The sequence below is a fragment of the Dermacentor variabilis genome, chromosome 4 (genome assembly GCF_050947875.1).
Source record: "Dermacentor variabilis isolate Ectoservices chromosome 4, ASM5094787v1, whole genome shotgun sequence".
In the NCBI taxonomy this organism is placed as follows: Eukaryota; Metazoa; Arthropoda; class Arachnida; order Ixodida; family Ixodidae; genus Dermacentor; species Dermacentor variabilis.
This window is the reverse complement of record NC_134571.1, coordinates 542,005-560,384: the sequence shown is the minus strand read 5'-3', so window position 1 is coordinate 560,384 and position 18,380 is coordinate 542,005. Positions and strand designations below refer to the sequence as shown.

Sequence of the window (18,380 nt, the reverse complement as noted above, 5' to 3'; positions counted from 1 at the left end):
TCCTTAACGGATGACTTTGCGAAAATGATTGCAACTGTCCTCACCTCTACACAGGTCACGGTCATACGTCTCCTGCTCGAATTGTACAGTGACATCTTTGATTTTGGCGACAGGATTTTAGGCCCAACATCTGTTTTCACCACCGTATGAACACTGGAGACACGAATCCTATTCGTTGGCTTCCCTATCATGTATCGCATGCTGATCGTCGAGTCATCCAATCAGAAGTGGACGAAATGCTCTGCAAAATGGTCATCGAACCATCAGCCAGACCTTGGGCTTCATCTGTCGTCCTTGTGAAACAAAAAGGTGGTACCTGACGCTTTTGCATCGATTAGTGCGACTTGGACTGCTTGCACGGAGCTAAATACTTCTCGTCCATCGATCTTTGATCTGGCTACAGGCAGATTTCAATTGATGAAATGGACCATGAGAAGATGGCGTTCATCATGCCGGATGGTTTATATCAGTTCAAAGTCATGCCCTTTGGCCTATGCAATGCTCCTGCGACATTTGAATGTATGCTGGACTCTCCTCTGCAAGGCAACTAATGGGCCATCTGTCTTTGTAACCTTGACGACGTTACTGTTTTTTCTCCCACATTCGGCAGCCACCTTACCCGACTCGCTGCCATTCTCGCGGTCTCCAAGCTGGCCTACAACTGAACTCCACGAAATGTCAATTCAGGCGCCGTCAGATTAGGATATTGGGACACCTCGTTGACGCATCCGGTGTACAACCAGATCTGGAAAAAGTTCGCGCCGTTCGCAGTTTTTCTGTGCCATGTTCTGCTTCTGATGTACGCTGCTTCTTTGGCCTGTGTTCGTACTTTCGCCGTTTTGTCAAAAACTTTGCCAACGTTGCTCAGCCTTTGACAGATATTCTAAAGAAGAACACGTCATTCTCATGAGGCCCAGAGCAGGCTCACGCGTTCACCACTCTCATGGGGTTTCTGACCAACCCTCCCATACTTGCCCACTTCAATCCATCTGCATCGACCGAAGTCCACACTGACGCAAGCGGCCATGGCATCGGCACTGTTCTCGCCCAACAACAGAAAGGTACCGAGTGCGTGACGCCAGCCGCCTGCTGTCACCTGCCGAGAGAAATTACTCCATCAGCGAGCGGGAGTGCTTGGCTTTAGTTTGGGTTGTCACCACGTTCCGGCCATATTTGTACCGCTGCACATTTTCGGTCGTTACAGACCACCACGCACTCTGCTGGCTCTCTTCCCTCCAGGACCCGACAGGATGGCTTGGTCGCTGGGCTTTGCGGCTCCAGGAGTTTTCATTTATTGTGAATTACAAGTTTGGACACTTCCATGATCGCCTAGCATGTTGCGTAATCAGTAGCGACGGCGATCCACTTATTCCCTCCACAAGGACACTGACTGCCTCTCTCATCACCCTTTAGATCCTCCTGATGCTGCTGCACATGATGTCGTGACCTGCGTGATGGCTTTTACTGACATGACCGACGTGTGCACTGAACAACAACGGGACGAATCCTTACAGTCTATCATCACCAGAGTGCACCGTCGGTGCACCAGCACCGACGGCATGTGCCACATTTTCTTGCTACACGAAGGCATCGTCTACTGCTGCAATATCAACCCTGACAGCCCTGAGTTGCTCCTTGTCCTTCCTCATCATCTGCAAACCGTCGCTCTCTAAGAACTTCACGATGCACCAATGGCGGGACATCTTGGGCTCTGCGTACATATGACGACACCGGTTCTCTGGCCGGGTCTCTACTTTTCTGTGCGTCTTGTGTCGACTTGCGAATTGTGTCAGCGCCAGAAGAAACCTCCCCTGCCACCTGTCGGACGACTCCATCCAGTTGAAGTTCCATCTGAACCTTTCTTTCGAGTAGGCCTTGACCTGCTTGGCCCTTTTCCGAATACCACTAGAGGAAATAAGTGGATCGCCGTCGCTACTGATTATGCAACATGCTATGTGATCACAAAGGCATTGCCGACTCGTTGTGCAACAGACGTCGCCGATTTCCTCCTCCAGGACGTCATTCTCCACCACGATGCACCTCGACAGTTACTTACAGACCACGGCCGCTCGTTCTTGTCTTGAGTTGTCGACGAACTCCTCCGCTAACGTGCTACTGAGCACAAGCTGTCCATCACCTACCACCCAGAAACAAACAGTCTTTTGGAACATCTCAACCGAACACTCACAGAGATGCTGTCAATGTACATCTTCAACGATCACCGCAACTGGGACGCCATGCTGGCCTACGTGACATTCACATATAACTCGTCCCGACATGACACCACAGGATATTCACCCTTTTATCTTTTGTATGGTTGCGACCCCACATTGCCATTTGATGCCATCCCCCCCCTTCTGTGCCACGTGTTGCAACTGAGTACGCTTGTGAAGTCATCGATTGCGCTCAAATGGCACATCAAGTCGCCTGATCTCGTTTATTAGCCTCGCAGCATATACATCAAGTGCGTTATAACCGGTGCCATCGCGACGTTAAGTTCGCCCCAGGTGCTTGGGTGATGCTTTGGTCACCATGTTGGTGGGTCGGCCTGTCGCAGAAGCTTCTATCTCACTACACAGGGCCTTATGAAGTCCTACATCAAGTCAATGATGTCAGTTAAAAGATTTCGCCGTTACAGTTTGATCCATCCTCAAGTCCAACGCTTGTTGACATGGTGCACATTTCGCGGGTGAAGCCATACTTTGCTCGCAATTCTTCGCCTACCATGTGCCGATACAGCGCTTCAGCAGCCAGGGGTGCTGTTACGGAAGGATAAAAGAAGAGGAAGGAAGATCGCGAGACGCTGGCTGCTGCATGTTGTTGCTGGTCAACCATTTTTAGCTACACTGACTCTGCTTGTGTACATATTGTAAATACAGTCTTTCTATACTCCCAACTTCCTTGTAACATCATACCTTGCTGGTGAAGCAGTGCACTGACACGGACTGACACTGACACTGACATCATACCTTGCTGCTCACCAGCAAGGTATGATGATCACTCACCAACTAGCCCAACTTTCCTCTTTACTGTTCCTCGTAACAATATCAACTACGTAGTTTCAAACACTCAACTAGCCTTGAACCACACGATACTTAAAGGGACACTAAAGGCAAGTATTAAGTCAAGCTAAAGTGATAGATTCGTACTTACGAACCTCTGAGGTGTCAATATTATTGCAAACAGAGCTTTAAATTTTGAGGCAAATGCAGGATACAATTAGAGACTCCCCCAGGACACTAATTTACTAGCCCAGTGACGAAGGCACCCCTCATTATAATTCTGTTTCTAGTAGTCAACCACTCGTAATGAAAACATCATTGTATTGCAGAATAAGGTGAAAGAAAATGTTACTTGTCCAGTTCAAATAGATCTTTTGAAAGAAAGAACTTACTGACGCTACACTTGACGACGATGTTGGCCGCCACAAGGTTTTGTTTTCTCCACTCTGCACTGCCGACGCTTATGCATTTCAGTAGTTTCATTATTGCGTAGTGCTGCACTGGTTTTGCTGTCTCGTTAAACTCACACAAACTGTAATTAGCAGAGAACGCCATGTCCATGTAATGTCATGGGATTCCTGAATGGTTTTCACCACTTTTGGGTTCCATTTTAATCAGGAAAGGTAGTAAGCAGGGATGAGGTGTGGAACGTCAACCACCCCCCCGGTTGGGTGGCGGAAGATTTGAATACGAATAAAGGTATTTGGACCCTTCAGAGGCAATTTTCTCATAAACTAAGTTTTTTCTTAGCACAAAACAAATGCTGCGAGGTTCTGGAATGGTATTTTAACAGTTCACATTGACTTAGTATTTTCCCTTTAAGGTCAGACTACATGCACGCTTGGTTAGACGCCTAGGCAAACTTTGCTTCGTATTGAGCTATTGATAGCACTTCAAAATGTGCAAGTTAGATGTGGCTATTATTTGTCAGTCAAGCAGCTGGTGTAGGACAATGCTGGTCCTCACTGTGTAGTATGGCCAGACTGGAGCATATGAGTGTGAGCATGCACTCCAGCTCCTGTCGTGCACAAAGCAAACACTGCACATATGTACTACGGTTGCACATAGCTGTGGTCTACTATGTATTGTATATACAGCGACCGCTGCAGGATGCCACGACGAGTTTATTGGCTGAACACACTGCAACTCACTGAGGAAAACCACGTTGGCGCATCCTAGGCACCAAAATCGGAAGTAGTGGCATCTACGTGATCATCCAAAGTCAAATCTGAACTGCGCGCCACGGTGACGCTCAGTAGATGGAGTGTTGTGGAGATGCCCCGCTACGCTGTAGCCTTCTCAGCGCAAGGCATTGAAGAAGGAGCAGAAGCACCATAAAGGGATCATAGACAACTTTTGACTGCCAATAACTCCACTTCCGCTGAACGCATTGAAGTACAGTAGACTCCCTTTAAGACGAGCTCGAAAGGACCATGAAAATTTGTTCATCTTATCAGAAGAATAATTGGCAACGGGACCAGGTGCATCCACATATCTTACTTCAAGGTGGTAAATGAAGTAGACCTCAAACGGGGGAAAGGGGGGGGGGAGGGAATATCATAAAAACATTTGTTGAGCTGAACTTAATAGAAAACTGCTTTCAAGTGGTACTCTTGCTTGGTTTCATCCAGTCCATGATGGATGTTCGGTGCTTCTATGCAAATCAGCAAGCAGTCACAAGCAACATCATCTCACCTAATGACCTTAAAAATCCTTCTGTGCCTTCGTGCTGCTGGAAAAAGTTCACTAGGGAGTTCAAGCACGTATGTGCCGCCTGACAAGTCATCGGTGCAGGCTCTGAGCTAGCGAGAGTACGAAGAAGGGCGCTCAGTACGCAGCAAAGCAACGCAATCTAGAGGAAAGTCTTGGTGACGTTGAGTAAAGTGGGGAAGGAGAAACAAGGCAAAGCATGAAGGAGGGCGGAGGCACGCTGGGTTGACCTCCTCTGGCAGTTGCTACAGGTTTTGTTTGCTATACAGACGTAGCGGGTTCGTCTTGTGATAACATCGTCCTCGCGTGCCATACACTGTGTCTGTGTGTGTGAATGAAAGAGTGCAACAGTGAGCTGACAATGGCAGCTCAATCTCGCTTGCAAAAAGCAGAAAATGGGGAGTGGGGGGGCAGCACGCCATCTTTTGTCGTGCACGTGGCACTGGGGAGGGAGGGAGGTGTTGTATTTCGGCCGCACACAGTTTATCTTGTACGCAATCTGCTTTGGGGCACAGTCTAGCTGTGTTGATGGCTCGTAGTTTTGCATGCGCTGTGTTCTCACCACCCAGTTTAAGTTGAAGCGATAGACAGTGCAAAGGTTCAGGGGCATAGCCAGGGTGGGGGGCTTATGGGCTGTCATGCTGTCATGCACCACCGACCAAAACAACCCTGGCACCAGAAATCATTCTGGATTTTGTCTAGAATGTCTTCTTTATGCTCCAAAAGACATTTCGGCACAAACATCGTGAACACGGGCTGGATTTCGCGGCTACTCCCATGCACCTGGAGTCACATAATGCTCCCCCAAAAAGCGCCATCTGAGCACAAAGTTTCAAGGGCATTTTGATGGTGAGTGTGCTCGTTGCAGCACCACGCGGTAGCCGCAGAATCTACGGAGCACATGGATTTCAATTGTGAAACTTTATGGCCACAAAATTCTTATAAACATTTGATACCAAAAGTGCATTGACTTTTCTAAAGTCGTACATCAGGCCATACAACGACACAAGCCAAATCGACACACTATCATACAAGTAGGCAAAGCACGTGAGGTCCTATGAGACAAAGTGTTGTGACGGTTCATTTGCACCGTCATGTAGAAGAAAAGAATATCAACATGTTTTTCACCTGCGCCAAAGCATCGATGTCAAGAAAGTAAAGCCAGAAAAGGTAACTACTTTCTTATTTATTTTTTCTACTTTGACTTTTATTCGCCAGGACACATTCAGCCTCTTCAAGTTTCTTGTTCTCGTATCTAGCGGGCTACTAGAGCCAGCCAGAACGCATGCGTTTTTCTCGTGTTGCCCCGACCACCGCGCGGCGCACTTTGGTGCACATTCGTTTTTCTCGGGCTGATTGGATTTTGGCCTGCCAGAGTTTTGGGCACTCTCTGGCTAGCAGACGAGAAAAATAGACAATGGTCGCTAGCTGCCATCACTGGGAACTCTATAGGTGGCATTGCCTCCGCTTGAGAACATCACCTTCACATTGATGTTATTGCAACCTCTGCGGAACGTCTTTTGTCTCGCCGGTGCAGGATACCGAGCAGCATGCGTATGGCTCTCTGTGGAACAAGTGTCTCATGTTTTCTTCGATATTCCTTCGGTAACCCCATTAGGTGCCCCAAGTAGGCATTCAATTGTGGCCAACATGCTTTCCTTTGCATTTTTTTTTTTTTTTTTCACTTCAGTGCCCCCACCTCACAAAAGAAAGAAAGACGTTGCGGCGCAGCGAATTGTTGCATGGTGAAAGATTGATTTTGTTACTTCTTTTCCGGAAAGTGATCGGCCACGGGACTCTGATACTCCTATTATATTACTGAGCACCGGATAATCTACAAGCATCATCATGGGCAAGGCTACCCTCTCACCCAATGGAGACGTTACAGCGCTACCACGTGACCAGAGAGTGGATGACGACATGGACGGATTCCGCTATAAAAGGCTTTCCAGCGGACTTGCCTGGCACTGGGCACGGCGGCATCACCACGATGTGGGTCGCATCTAATCCCTTCCTGTATTTTGTACGGATCTTTGGCCTGCTGATCACTGCCAAAAACACGCGCGTGGAACCGGCGAACGTCGTAGCGGCGCATAAGCGGAATTTCCATCACCACGAAGCACCGGATAATCTACAAGCATCATCATGGGCAAGGCTACCCTCTCACTAAACGGAGACGTTACAGCGCTACCACGTGACCAGAGAGTGGATGACGACATGGACGGATTCCGCTATAAAAGGCTTTCCAGCGGACTTGCCTGGCACTGGGCACGGCGGCATCACCACGATGTGGGCCGCATCTAATCCCTTCCTTTATTTTGTACAGGTAAGCAAACGATACAGAAAATGCTTTCGTTCTGACGATCCATTTTCGGTGGTGTTGCCGTGCCCACAGTTGTTCGGCTCCGGAATATGTTGCGCATTGTTCGATACTGCTTCATGTCTTCGATGGCTACTACTGCTTTGTGGCGACATCGAAACTAACCCTGGCCCTGACCTCGCACAAATAGCAAAACAACTTAGTGAGATTGCAATCGACATTAGGGAAATTAAAGTAAAACGCCTTACTGATATTGACAAAAAATTAGATTCCTTGGCCAGTCTAGAAATTAAGGTTACGTCGTGCCAGGAGCAAATTGCTTACCTTGAAGCAAGAATTGATGACCTGGAGAACCGAAGCAGAAGGTCTAATATCATTGTTTACGGATTTGTTTACGGACTACCTGAAGCTGAAGAAGAGAAAACCGAATCGCTAGAGGGTGCTATGAACAATGAGATAATAAAAGGTATTCTTGAGCTAGAACCAGTGGCTATAGAACGTATTCATAGGTTGGGACGGCCATCGCCTGGCAAGGTCAGGCCTGTTATTCTCAAGCTCCTAAATTCAAAAGACAAAATTACAATTCTAAAGCAGGGAAGCAAACTGAAAGGCACGAATTACTCTATTGGCGAGGATTTTTTGGTAAGAGTGCGGGAAATCAGAAGAAAGCTATGGCAAAGCTGCAAAATGATTCGAGAAAACGGCGAGAAAGCCTCGCTGGTATACGATAAGCTATATATCAATAAAAAGGCATATGTTTGGGACGAAAACAAAAATGATAAAGTACCTATTCAAAAAAACGGAAGCAAAAAGCGACGCACGGCGGCAAGCGAAACCCGACGGCCAAATACTCGAAGCCAAGCACCATTGCCATAGACATAACTGAGCAATGCGACCAGATCCCTCGTCTGGAAAGCACATCCAAAGTTAAAATCCCTAGGTCCTCCAATAAAACCGGAGATGTAACCAAATGGAAAGAACTGAGGCTACTTAACATAAACGCGCGCAGTGTCACTAATAAAATAGATAAGTTAGAAACCATACTTATGCAGCATGATCCTCACATCGCGGTGATAACAGAGACGTGGCTGAGAAAGGAAATTAGTGACGATGAAATCTTTCCCTCATGTTACAACGTATATCGAAAAGATAGAACTACTAGAGGTGGGGGAGTAGCTATCCTTGTTAAACCTGATGTAGAAGCTACGATTACAACTGATGTTGGCATTCGTGAATGCTTGTGCGTACAGTTATCCTGTTGGGGACATAGCTTCATCTTATATGCATGTTACAGGTCGCCGGACGCGTGCCCGGAGTATTTAACTGTGCTCAAAGAACATATGTCACAGTATCATAATAAGAAAATTTTCGTGGTCGGTGAACTTAATTTGCCAAGTGTGGACTGGGAGGGACTGTCCTGTTCCCAGGCCAGTAAAAACGCTAACATTATTTTTGATATCATGCTCGCTCACGACCTAACTCAAATAATCAAACAACCCACACGCGTACAAGGACATGCAAGCTCGGTTCTAGATTTGGTATTTGTAAATAGGGCTTTTTCAGAACATACCATTCTAGTGGAACAAGGGCTGTCCGATCATGAACTTGTAAGCGTGTCAATTCCTCTTCTTAAATGCAGTAGCTACCAAAAATCTCCCATTCAGTATTTTAAGGACTATTCCCGAGCTGACGATGCTCGTGTGCTTGAATACATGGAAACCGTACTTGCTGACTTTGATAACGGCTCCCCAAACACGGGTGCTCTTTGGGACAAATTTGTTGAGACGTGTCATTATTGTATGAGCAACTTTATACCCAGCAAACGCAAACAAACACATAGGCGTACACCCTGGATGACTCGTGAAATCATCAAATTGAAGAGAAAAGTTAAACGGCTAAGAAAGCAGCATGCGCAGTGCAGCGTTATCAGCGATCACCAAAGAATCTTTGCACAAGCGATGCATCACGCAAAGGATTACTACTTTAAAACTGTAATGCCCAATTTTATAAAAATGATCCTTCCAAGTTCTGGAATTATCTTAGTGAAACCAAGAAAGCAGTTTCGAAGATATCAGTTGACGGTAGCATAGTCACAAATTATGAAGATATAGCAAATCATTTTAATGCCTATTTTCATAACGTGTTTTCAGTATCCGGACCATGTACGCCTACCGCAATGTCATTTCAACCTTACGAAGTCAATGTTATTTCATATCCTAATTTGGTTTCTATGCTTTTAAACTTAAACACGAAAAAATTTTGCGATCCTGACGATATTCCAAATGTGTTTCTTCGACGATATGCCGAATGCGTTGCCAAGTTCCTTTTTATTATTTTTAATAGTTCCTTGTCAACAGCAACCTTGCCGCGTGACTGGAAGATGGCCCGAGTAATCCCTATCTTCAAGAAAAGCGACAGATTATTACTATCTAACTACAGACCGATATCTTTAACTTCCTCATGTTGTAAACTTATAGAACATATTATAGCCACTCAAATTACAGAATTCCTTGACAAACACTCCATATTAACAAGTTTTCAGCACGGCTTTAGAAAGAAGTATTCGACAGTGACGCAACTCGTCACTGTTACGCATGAGTTCTTGGTCTTGATAGGTCTTGATAATAAGGTCTTGATAATAATATTCAGATAGACACAACTTTTTTTTGGATTTCTGTAAGGCCTTTGATAAAGTTCCTCATGACAAACTAATCTATAAACTAAACAACATTGGTCTTCCGAAGGTGTTGGTCGCTTGGGTGGCTGAATATTTGAGAAATCGGGTGCAGTTTGTCACAGTCGAGGATCAAAATTCGCGCCTTCTACCAGTCACGTCGGGTGTGCCCCAAGGCAGTGTGCTAGGGCCGTTGCTATTTCTGTGCTATAGAAATGATATCGTAGATATAATTGATCCAACGGTTCAAATTCGATTGTTTGCAGATGACTGTATATTATTCCGTGAAGTTTGCAGCATACATGATCAAAAAGAACTAAACAAAAATCTCGATTACGTATACCAATGGTGCAACCAGTGGGGCATGGTCGTAAATGCACAAAAAACAGTTTCCATTTCTATAACTAAAAGAAAATCCCCTTTTCAGTATGCTTACTCCCTAGGTTCATCTACAGTTAATCATGTCGATAGCTACAAATATTTAGGTGTAACGTTCACTGCTAACCTCTCCTGGAATTCACACGTCAATAACATTTGTTCCTCTGCTTTCAGAAAGTTGTGTTTCCTAAGACACAAGCTTCGTAATTCACCACCAAATGTAAAACTTCTATGCTATCAATCATACACCAGACCAAAGCTAGAATATGCAAGCATAGTATGGGACCCCTACACAAAACATGACATTGATAAACTCGAAAGAATTCAAAGAAAGGCTGTTCGATTTATCTTTTCTAAATTTCGTCCTGTGGACTCTCCGTCGGAACTAATGACAGCGAATAACATACCCCCCCTTCAGTACAGAAGAAGGCAATTTCGCTTGGGCTTCCTGAATTCTCTCCTTAACCATCAATTCGCTATTGATCCTTCCTTGTATTTATCCCCCCTATCCACGAAACATACACGACATCAACAACGAAGATCTTTAACGCCATATTTCGCAAAAACAGATGCTTATAAATTTTCCTTTTTCCCGCACACAGTGTCTCAATGGAATTCTATGCCAGAGCGCAATCGTCTTGCCATCGTGTAGCATTGTATACATTTAGCCATTGTGTTCATTTTTGCTATTTATTTGTATCTGGATGTAAAACATAATGTATGTGCACCCATATACTCAATGTGATTTGTTAAAAATGCCCGTCCTGCTTGGCCCACGTTATGTGGTCTGCAGTATGTATAAATAAATAAATAAATATGGACACCTCAGGCGCAGTCCTTCTGTTGCCATCTCCGCCATGTTCCGTGTAAACACCAAGAGCTGAAATCGAAAGTTTGACGGCAGCCCGTCTGGCCGGAAAAATACAGGTTGAATAAATGCGAAAAGACTGTGTGATTTCAAGGGCTGAACGACTATTACTACAAGCAGGAATACCGGAGTGCAATGCTAAGGCCCATAAGCTGGAAAATACCTTCTATGCACGTCGCCGACTAGAGTTCCTTAGTCCTGCCAAATTAGCTTCAATTCAGCTACACGCTGAATTTCAAGCAAGCGTGAGAAAACGAAATAACGATGTCATGTACCATGCCAAGCTGGAAATGCTGCGACCATCCTGAAACGGTAGGTCCCGAAGTTCACCAAGAGAGGCTGTACACAATCTTTCTTATTATAAACCTGACAAAACAGAACTCTGTTCTGAGCCTTGGTCTAAATTTGAGCACAGGGCCCACATGAGATGCAAAATAGCTGATTTGGGCTGTTGAAAAGGCTCTAAGCCAAGTCGACGCTACTAGACGTGACGAAGCTCGCACACGTGTTATTAGCGCGCCTTTGGGCTTCAAAACCCTTCTTCAAACTCTGCGCTGTTGCTAGAGGAACGTGAGGCTATCGACTGGCTTCAAAGCAATCCTGACATCATCATTCTTCCAGCTGACAAAGGAAACGCAGCTGTTTTGCTTGATAGTGGTGACTACACCAAAAAAATTCTGGCACTGGTTAGTGACACCAATGCGTGATCCCACAGGAATACTGCAAAGGGACTTCCAGAAGCTTCTAGCTGACGACTTCCATTTGGCCCCGCCCCAGCATAAGTCACGCTATTACTGGCTACTTTGTCACAACGAATAAGTTCCTGCACTTCATGGCCTACCAAAGATACACAAGCAACGTGTTCTTATGCGCCCCTTTGTCGAATACACTTGCTCACCTTTGTTCAAGCTTTCCAATTTTTTACACTGGATTATGTAGTCACTCGTTGGAAAAAGTGGCACTCAAGTATGCAATTCTGGCGACTTTATTGAATAGATATGGCATGTTATTCCTGCTCATGATGACATCATGGTCTTATTTCAAGTTGGGTCACTAATCACAAGTGTTCCAGTAGAACTGGCTGTAAGGGTTTGCACCACTGCCCTTGAAGATGACGGGTCGCTGCCCGATAGGTCTCCGACTGACGTTTCAGACCTGTCCTATCTCCTTAAGTTCTGTTAGTCGAATATATACTTCATCTTACAACATAATTTTTACCTGCAAATGCATGCTACGGCTATGGGTGCATCTATATCAGTTTCTGCTGCGAATCTGGCAATTGGAGAACGTCTGGCGTTTGCATCTTTTACCCCTTTTCCAAAGGTTTTCCTGGGATATGCAGATTATTGCTTCTGCATAATTCACAAGGATGCTCTAGCTGCCTTCATTGCTAGTCTTAAGAGCATGGAACAGGTGATTCAGCTTACTGTTGAGCAAGAAGCATACGCTTGTCTACTGTTTCTTGATGTTATTGTCAAGCGCGGTGACTCAGGTCTTTCTTTGAATGTCTACAGGAAGCCTACATGTACAGGCCAGTACCTGCATTTCAAGTCGGTACATCCGCTTTCACACAGAAGGTCTGTTCCTGCTACGCTGTTCCAACAAGCAAAAACCATTTGCACAAGAGAGGAGGACTGCACTCGTGATATTGGGAGCATCTGTGTAGAAATAAGAACCTGCGGTTACCCTCCGTTCTTCTTGTCCTCAGTAAGGAAAGAAGGGCCACTCCCAGAAAGACAACATTCTACACCGTCTCCGAGGAAGTGAGCTGCGATTCCATATGTCCCTGACACAAGTCAGACCATTGCTGACATTGGTGACAGGGAATAGTCTCTTCGTCCTTGGCTTGGGGTCAGCGAGCGGTGCGGACCTTTCGCGTATAGCCAACCCGCTTCAGGGGACCGTCCCAGGAAGGCTTGGGAGCAGCTAGGACAGCGGAATGGGCAAACACAATTGTTAGAACGCGCCACCGTTCATGTGACCATACACGCGAATGATTAGGTGTTGGTGTCTAGCATGTGGGCGAACCTATTCGCACGCTATCTGGTCGTGGTGAGTCGGACTTTCTCGATTTGTTGCAGGCCCATCAGCATGTTCTGAGGATTGTAATTTGGCTACCAGGGATTGGTGTATGAAAGGTGCAATAAATGCCCTTGTGATTGTTTGCACCACTGTGTCGTCGTTCCTTTATCCCAAGAGCATGTGTGAGACCTCATAAGTCGCATACAGGTCGTCAGTCGTAGCTGTGAGGAAAGCGGCTGGAAAGGCAGGTCACATTGTGCCACTTGCCTTGTTATGCAATAGGGCCGGAATACCCAGATCATGGATGTAGCCAGAGCATCTCCCTGTCAAGGTGGTCTATGGCCAGCTGGGATGTGTAGGTTTGGCATTAATTCACCACTTGAAAGGAACACGTTTCATTTTATTTGTGTGGAATGGAAGACATCCTTTTGCTCTGAGGCATCCAGCCATAATCTTGCAGTGAATCTTGAGATGGCAGGCTGGACGTGGCACCGGTGATCACCTAGCTTGGAGTTGGTTGTCTTGTCGGGCACCATGCAAGCGACGGTTATGCAGATACGTCACCATACTCCACATCGTTCTTGTGCAGGGCTGTTGGCACTAATATTCTCTGTTGTTTTCATTACTTCTGTGATTTCTTTTAAACCTCTCCTTCACACTTTTCTTTTTAGGTACATAAATTGAGCTAAAAGAAAAACTGCTGACTCAACAAATACATCTAAGAAATGTGTCTTGTGCTCCTCTGCCCATACATTCAATTGGAGCTTTGGAAACAAGCAGCCTTTAAATTAGTAGCCTAGCACATTTATATTGCTATAGCCTCATTAGTAAGTAAGGTAAATGGATTGATAAAGGGGACTGGTACACAACTTATCCTGAAAGTTGGTAAAGATATGCACACGGTATTTTGTTTAAAGGGACACTAAAGCGAAACAATAAATCAGTTTATACTAATAAAGGATTGCTTGAGAACCCTGCAGGCAGTCATTTAAAAAAAAGAGTTTGATTATTAGATGAGAAAATGAAGGTCCAAGTATCAGTATTTGAATTTCGCGCCAAAACCCCAGCGCCGGTACGTCAGCATGACGTCAGGGGTTCCAAAGTATGTTTTCACATTTGGGCTGTGTTGGCTGAGTAAAGGTTCCCGAAACTTGCCATGTTTAATATTTCGTTCCTTTAGAACACAATGTAGTCAATCTGTACCGCTATATGTAATTAGTAGGCCCTAGGAGATGCCATCAAAATCCAAGACGTCACAGCCACCAGGTGCGGGAACTTAAGTAGGCGTCGCCACCTACATTTCGTACTGGCGCTTTTTCTGGCTTACCAAACGTCTTATCGTTGTAAGAGTGGTGTTTTTGGTGTTGTAGAAAGGTAATTTACAGACGCAGAAGAAATCATTTTTCACTTTAGTGTCTCTTTAACATACACCATGACTGCTATTATGCTGGAAGTAAATCACTGTGAAAGGCTGAAATGTAAAAGATCAAAAAACAAGTAACAAAGTAATCTCTAAATGCATTTCAAATAATGCAGCCACAGACAGTAGTCAAAAAGGGATGAAGATCAGCTTGTTGCTTGAACATAGCTTATGATAACAATATGAGAAAGACAAGATGAACTGGTAATTGTAAATGACAGGCAGTATTACACCAATGTGTCCAATGTGTGCAATGATTGGTGTGCCTAATGCAGGCAATGCCAAGTGGATTCTGAATGTCCAGTGGCAAATGGAAGGTGTGGACATTCATGTTGATGTGGGCATCAGCAAGGCTCTGTCAGCTTTGTTCCGCACACTCACTGCCTTGACGGGAGAAGGTGACGAGGGTGAAAGCCCCGAGGAGCAAGCCCGTACAGCACAGGTAATCTCAGTGCTTTGCTACTCAAATAGCTCATCATGCACATCTTGAATGACACTGGTTAGCAGTACCTGGGGCAAGAGGCAGTTCTACATCTGGTCGCAGTCGACTAATTTCACCACAGTCAGAGTGCTTGCGCAGCAGCTCAGCCAGAGGACAGTATAGTGTTCGCCACTTATTGGCTGCATTTAGGTCACCGAACAAGAAACATTTAGGAGTGGAAACTCCGCTGTTTGTGGCGACCAGAAAAGGTCACAAGCCAACGGAGCCATTATCGTGCTGGCGGCCTGGAAAGAAATTACCACCGTTTCGGTTGCCAGGGCAACCAGTCGAGCGTGTTGCTCCCTTTTGGCTGCACGTGCCTGACTTCTATTGAGGGCACGGAGGAAGTGGCCGGAGAGCACGCCGGAGCCACCTGCCCGGGCACTGTATTTTTATTTATTTTTTCTCTGCGGCTTCTACGGCGCGCCGCATGGCGCCGCCACTGCATACGGCCCCGTCGGCGCATACAATTGTGACCTTATCTGCTCGCTCGCGCTGACGGGAGTTTCACCTCCTAAATGTCTTCCTCCGTGATTTAGGTTAAGGCAACATCAAGGGTAATGCCGAGGACAATGCCATTTTACAATTAACTCCGATGTCACCATACAAATGCAACACACATCTTTACTATAGGTGCTTTTCAGCCTGCAAAGAAATACCTCTCCGTCCATTAGATCACTCTATTGTGCGTTGAAAGTACGCTTGATTATCCCTGTTACCAGTGCTATATATTATGCTACCAGAGTCCAATGGGCATGAAAGCGTGCAAAAATAATTTCTTATTGAAGATTATTACTTGTCTCGTGGCAGGTCTGAGTGTGCTTCACTGACTCATTCCCGTTAACTTCACACCTGTAGTCCTAAGTACTTTCACGCAACTTATTTACATTGTGAGGCATGAAATGAGAACAGCAAGCATCAAGCTGTTGTAGCTGAAAACAAGTTCTTGTCTAACAGCCACTGACAGCACAAAGGCTCCTCATCTTGTGGAAAGAAGTGAAGACAAGTTGGTGACTTCAAGACAGTGGAGTTGTACAGCAGGGCTACTATTCTGGACATTGTCAAACTCTGCCATGTTGTCAAATTTGATAATGGTGGCACTTCGACGCAGTCAGAGGCACTCTAGTAGCCCTCAGGGCCTCTCTGATTGGCTCAAAATGCCACCTCTAAGTCCAACAACATTGCAGAATTCGACAATGTCCAGAACAGTACTCCAACATGATGCTACTGACATAATAGCCTTAATGATTCAGCTTTTGCAAAAGCACCAGAGTGGCTTTATAGACTTATTGATTGGCCATCATCCTATCGGTTATATTGCAGGGTTTGCTAAACAAACACAGAAGGCATGTGGTAAATGAATGTGTTGGTGGATAACTGCCAATATAACTTCAAGGACCCTTTAACTATTCCATGTAATCGGGAATTGCAAAAGTACGAACAGGTTTTTGCCTTCCTATATATGTTTTTTTTTTTTTAGAAATATAATTGCAAGTGAGTGCAGAAACTCTCGAAAGTTATTTTGGATGCAAGTTTTTTGATGAAGGAAATTCTCTTTTGTGTCTCAGGAGCCAGTGACCCTGAGACATGCCTGCTTGCTGCTCGACCCCAGTGTGGATGCCAAGAAGCGTTCCAGGCTGATTGAGAAAGAGATGAATGAGCAGGCCAAGATCATCAGCGACCTGCGCTTCTTGGGTGCCAGCCAGAGCACCATTGAGCAAGAGGAGAGGCGGCTCAAGGAGCTCGAGACGGCCGTCTTCAATGACTTCCGCCGAGATGTGATCAAGAAGCTACGCAGGCAGAGTGTCAAGGTCAGGCTGCAGTGGTGTTTTCAAAATAGGTATCCTAGAGTGTGGAGCACAGCAGTCAGTCTCATCGGTCTTTAGTCGATACAATACGGTGCATGTTGCAAATTTATGCCAAATAGATTCACAGTAAGGTTAACCTTGACAGTTTGAAAAGCACTATCATTAAATGCCCATGGCAAATTACTTCTGCAAGTTTCATGAAAGAGTCATGAATACAGTAGTAGCACAAAGCTATCAAAAAAAGAAGAAAGAAAGGTTTAGAATTGAAACGAAAATAAAGACAACTGTAGGGTTGAAATTCTTTCAATTATGAAGCTTTCTTCCCAAGAAACCAGGATAGGTTTTCTTGGTAGCTTCATGCTAACGTCAGGTTAATGACAATTTGTGCCCTTCTGTAATTCTTCAGGACCGAGGCTTACAGACCAAATCTACCTTTCAGAATAATAATGTTGACTTTCATTAATTTGACTCTGACGGGTCGAAATTGATCAAATTATCTAGCAGCTCAAATTAAACAAGATGCAGAAAAACTGTCATAGCACACTGCTAATTCATTTGTAGTATTCTCCCGATCTAGCCCAACCCCAAATCAAACGTGTGCCCACTTTCTGTGTGTCAAAAGTAGAGAACTAACAACAAGTGACATTAAAGCTCCTGGACAAAGTGGAAACATACACCTAGTTTTTTATCAAGAAACATGCTAGAAGGCATGTGTTAGAAATGGGTTAATAATATAATCAGACATCAGGCAGGCTTAAATTAGCCATTTTTGACTGAAGATTACATGTGTTCAACGCATTGACTGTCTCCTACGCTCTGCCAAGACAGACGCTATCACTAAAAGGGTTGCTCTAGGGGTCATCATAGGGGTCAGGCATGTGCATGTTGACTAATCAAGTTTGAATTATCCACCGAAGACCAGTTTTAGGATTGAAATAACGATAGCTTGGGCCTATAGAAATCATGGGCGCTGGCTAGGACCTTATGGCTGGGGTTGAATTCGCTGAGAAGATCCAGTTAACCGGAGTTGAATTAGAGGAAGTGTACAGTATTTTCGTGAAATATTACCTGGCAGGAGTGTATTGTACTATATTCATAGAAGCATCTCATCCTCTTTAATGTTGACAATTCTTTTCTCATTATAAACTTTGAGCAAATGGTAAACTTTGTGGCCTCAGGTCATGTCGTAGGGCTGTGTGCTTATTCCGATTGGTCTTCACACCTCAAGTGAAGAACGAAGAAGAAGCTCGCCAGAGGCCAGCTAGTACGCGTGGCAGGCAGGGTGATCTCTCCACCACCGCGTTATCATCAACGTCCTACGCAGCTGCAGGCGCTGGGGCGTCAAAGAAGCCTTCTTTTAAGAAGGGGTGACGACTCCCTCCCCTGTCACATCGCGACCTGAAAATCATCATTCAACCAAATCTCAAAAGCCCTCTCGGCCGCCTGCAGAGGGAAAGTTGACAATTCGCATTTCCTCGTGTGCCTGAGACCCGGTTCCAACATAATCGTTGTTAGTACACCAGATCAGGAGGTCGCAGATGTTGCGCACAAGATCACGCTGATTGTGTTGGATGGCAGCCTTTACGAAGTCAACTCTTACGCTGCGGCACCGGACGGAGTGGCCTGGGGTGTCATTCATGGAATCGACCCCGATACCCTGCCCGAGGAGCTTATGAGTCGCCTAAGGGTGAGGACCC

General features: G+C 45.4%; 1 protein-coding gene across 5 annotated transcripts in view; it reads left to right on the top strand.

Moving 5' to 3' along the window:
• The window catches only part of tweek (transmembrane protein KIAA1109 homolog tweek), a 703,556-nt gene that overhangs the window by 507,675 nt on the left and 177,501 nt on the right, over window positions 1-18,380 (top strand). For all 5 annotated transcript variants that reach the window (XM_075687924.1, XM_075687922.1, XM_075687923.1 and 2 more), the window contains 2 exons: window positions 14,670-14,836; window positions 16,444-16,686. In XM_075687924.1, the coding sequence (XP_075544039.1) occupies window positions 14,670-14,836; window positions 16,444-16,686 (410 nt within the window). The remainder of the gene's footprint in view (window positions 1-14,669; window positions 14,837-16,443; window positions 16,687-18,380) is intronic.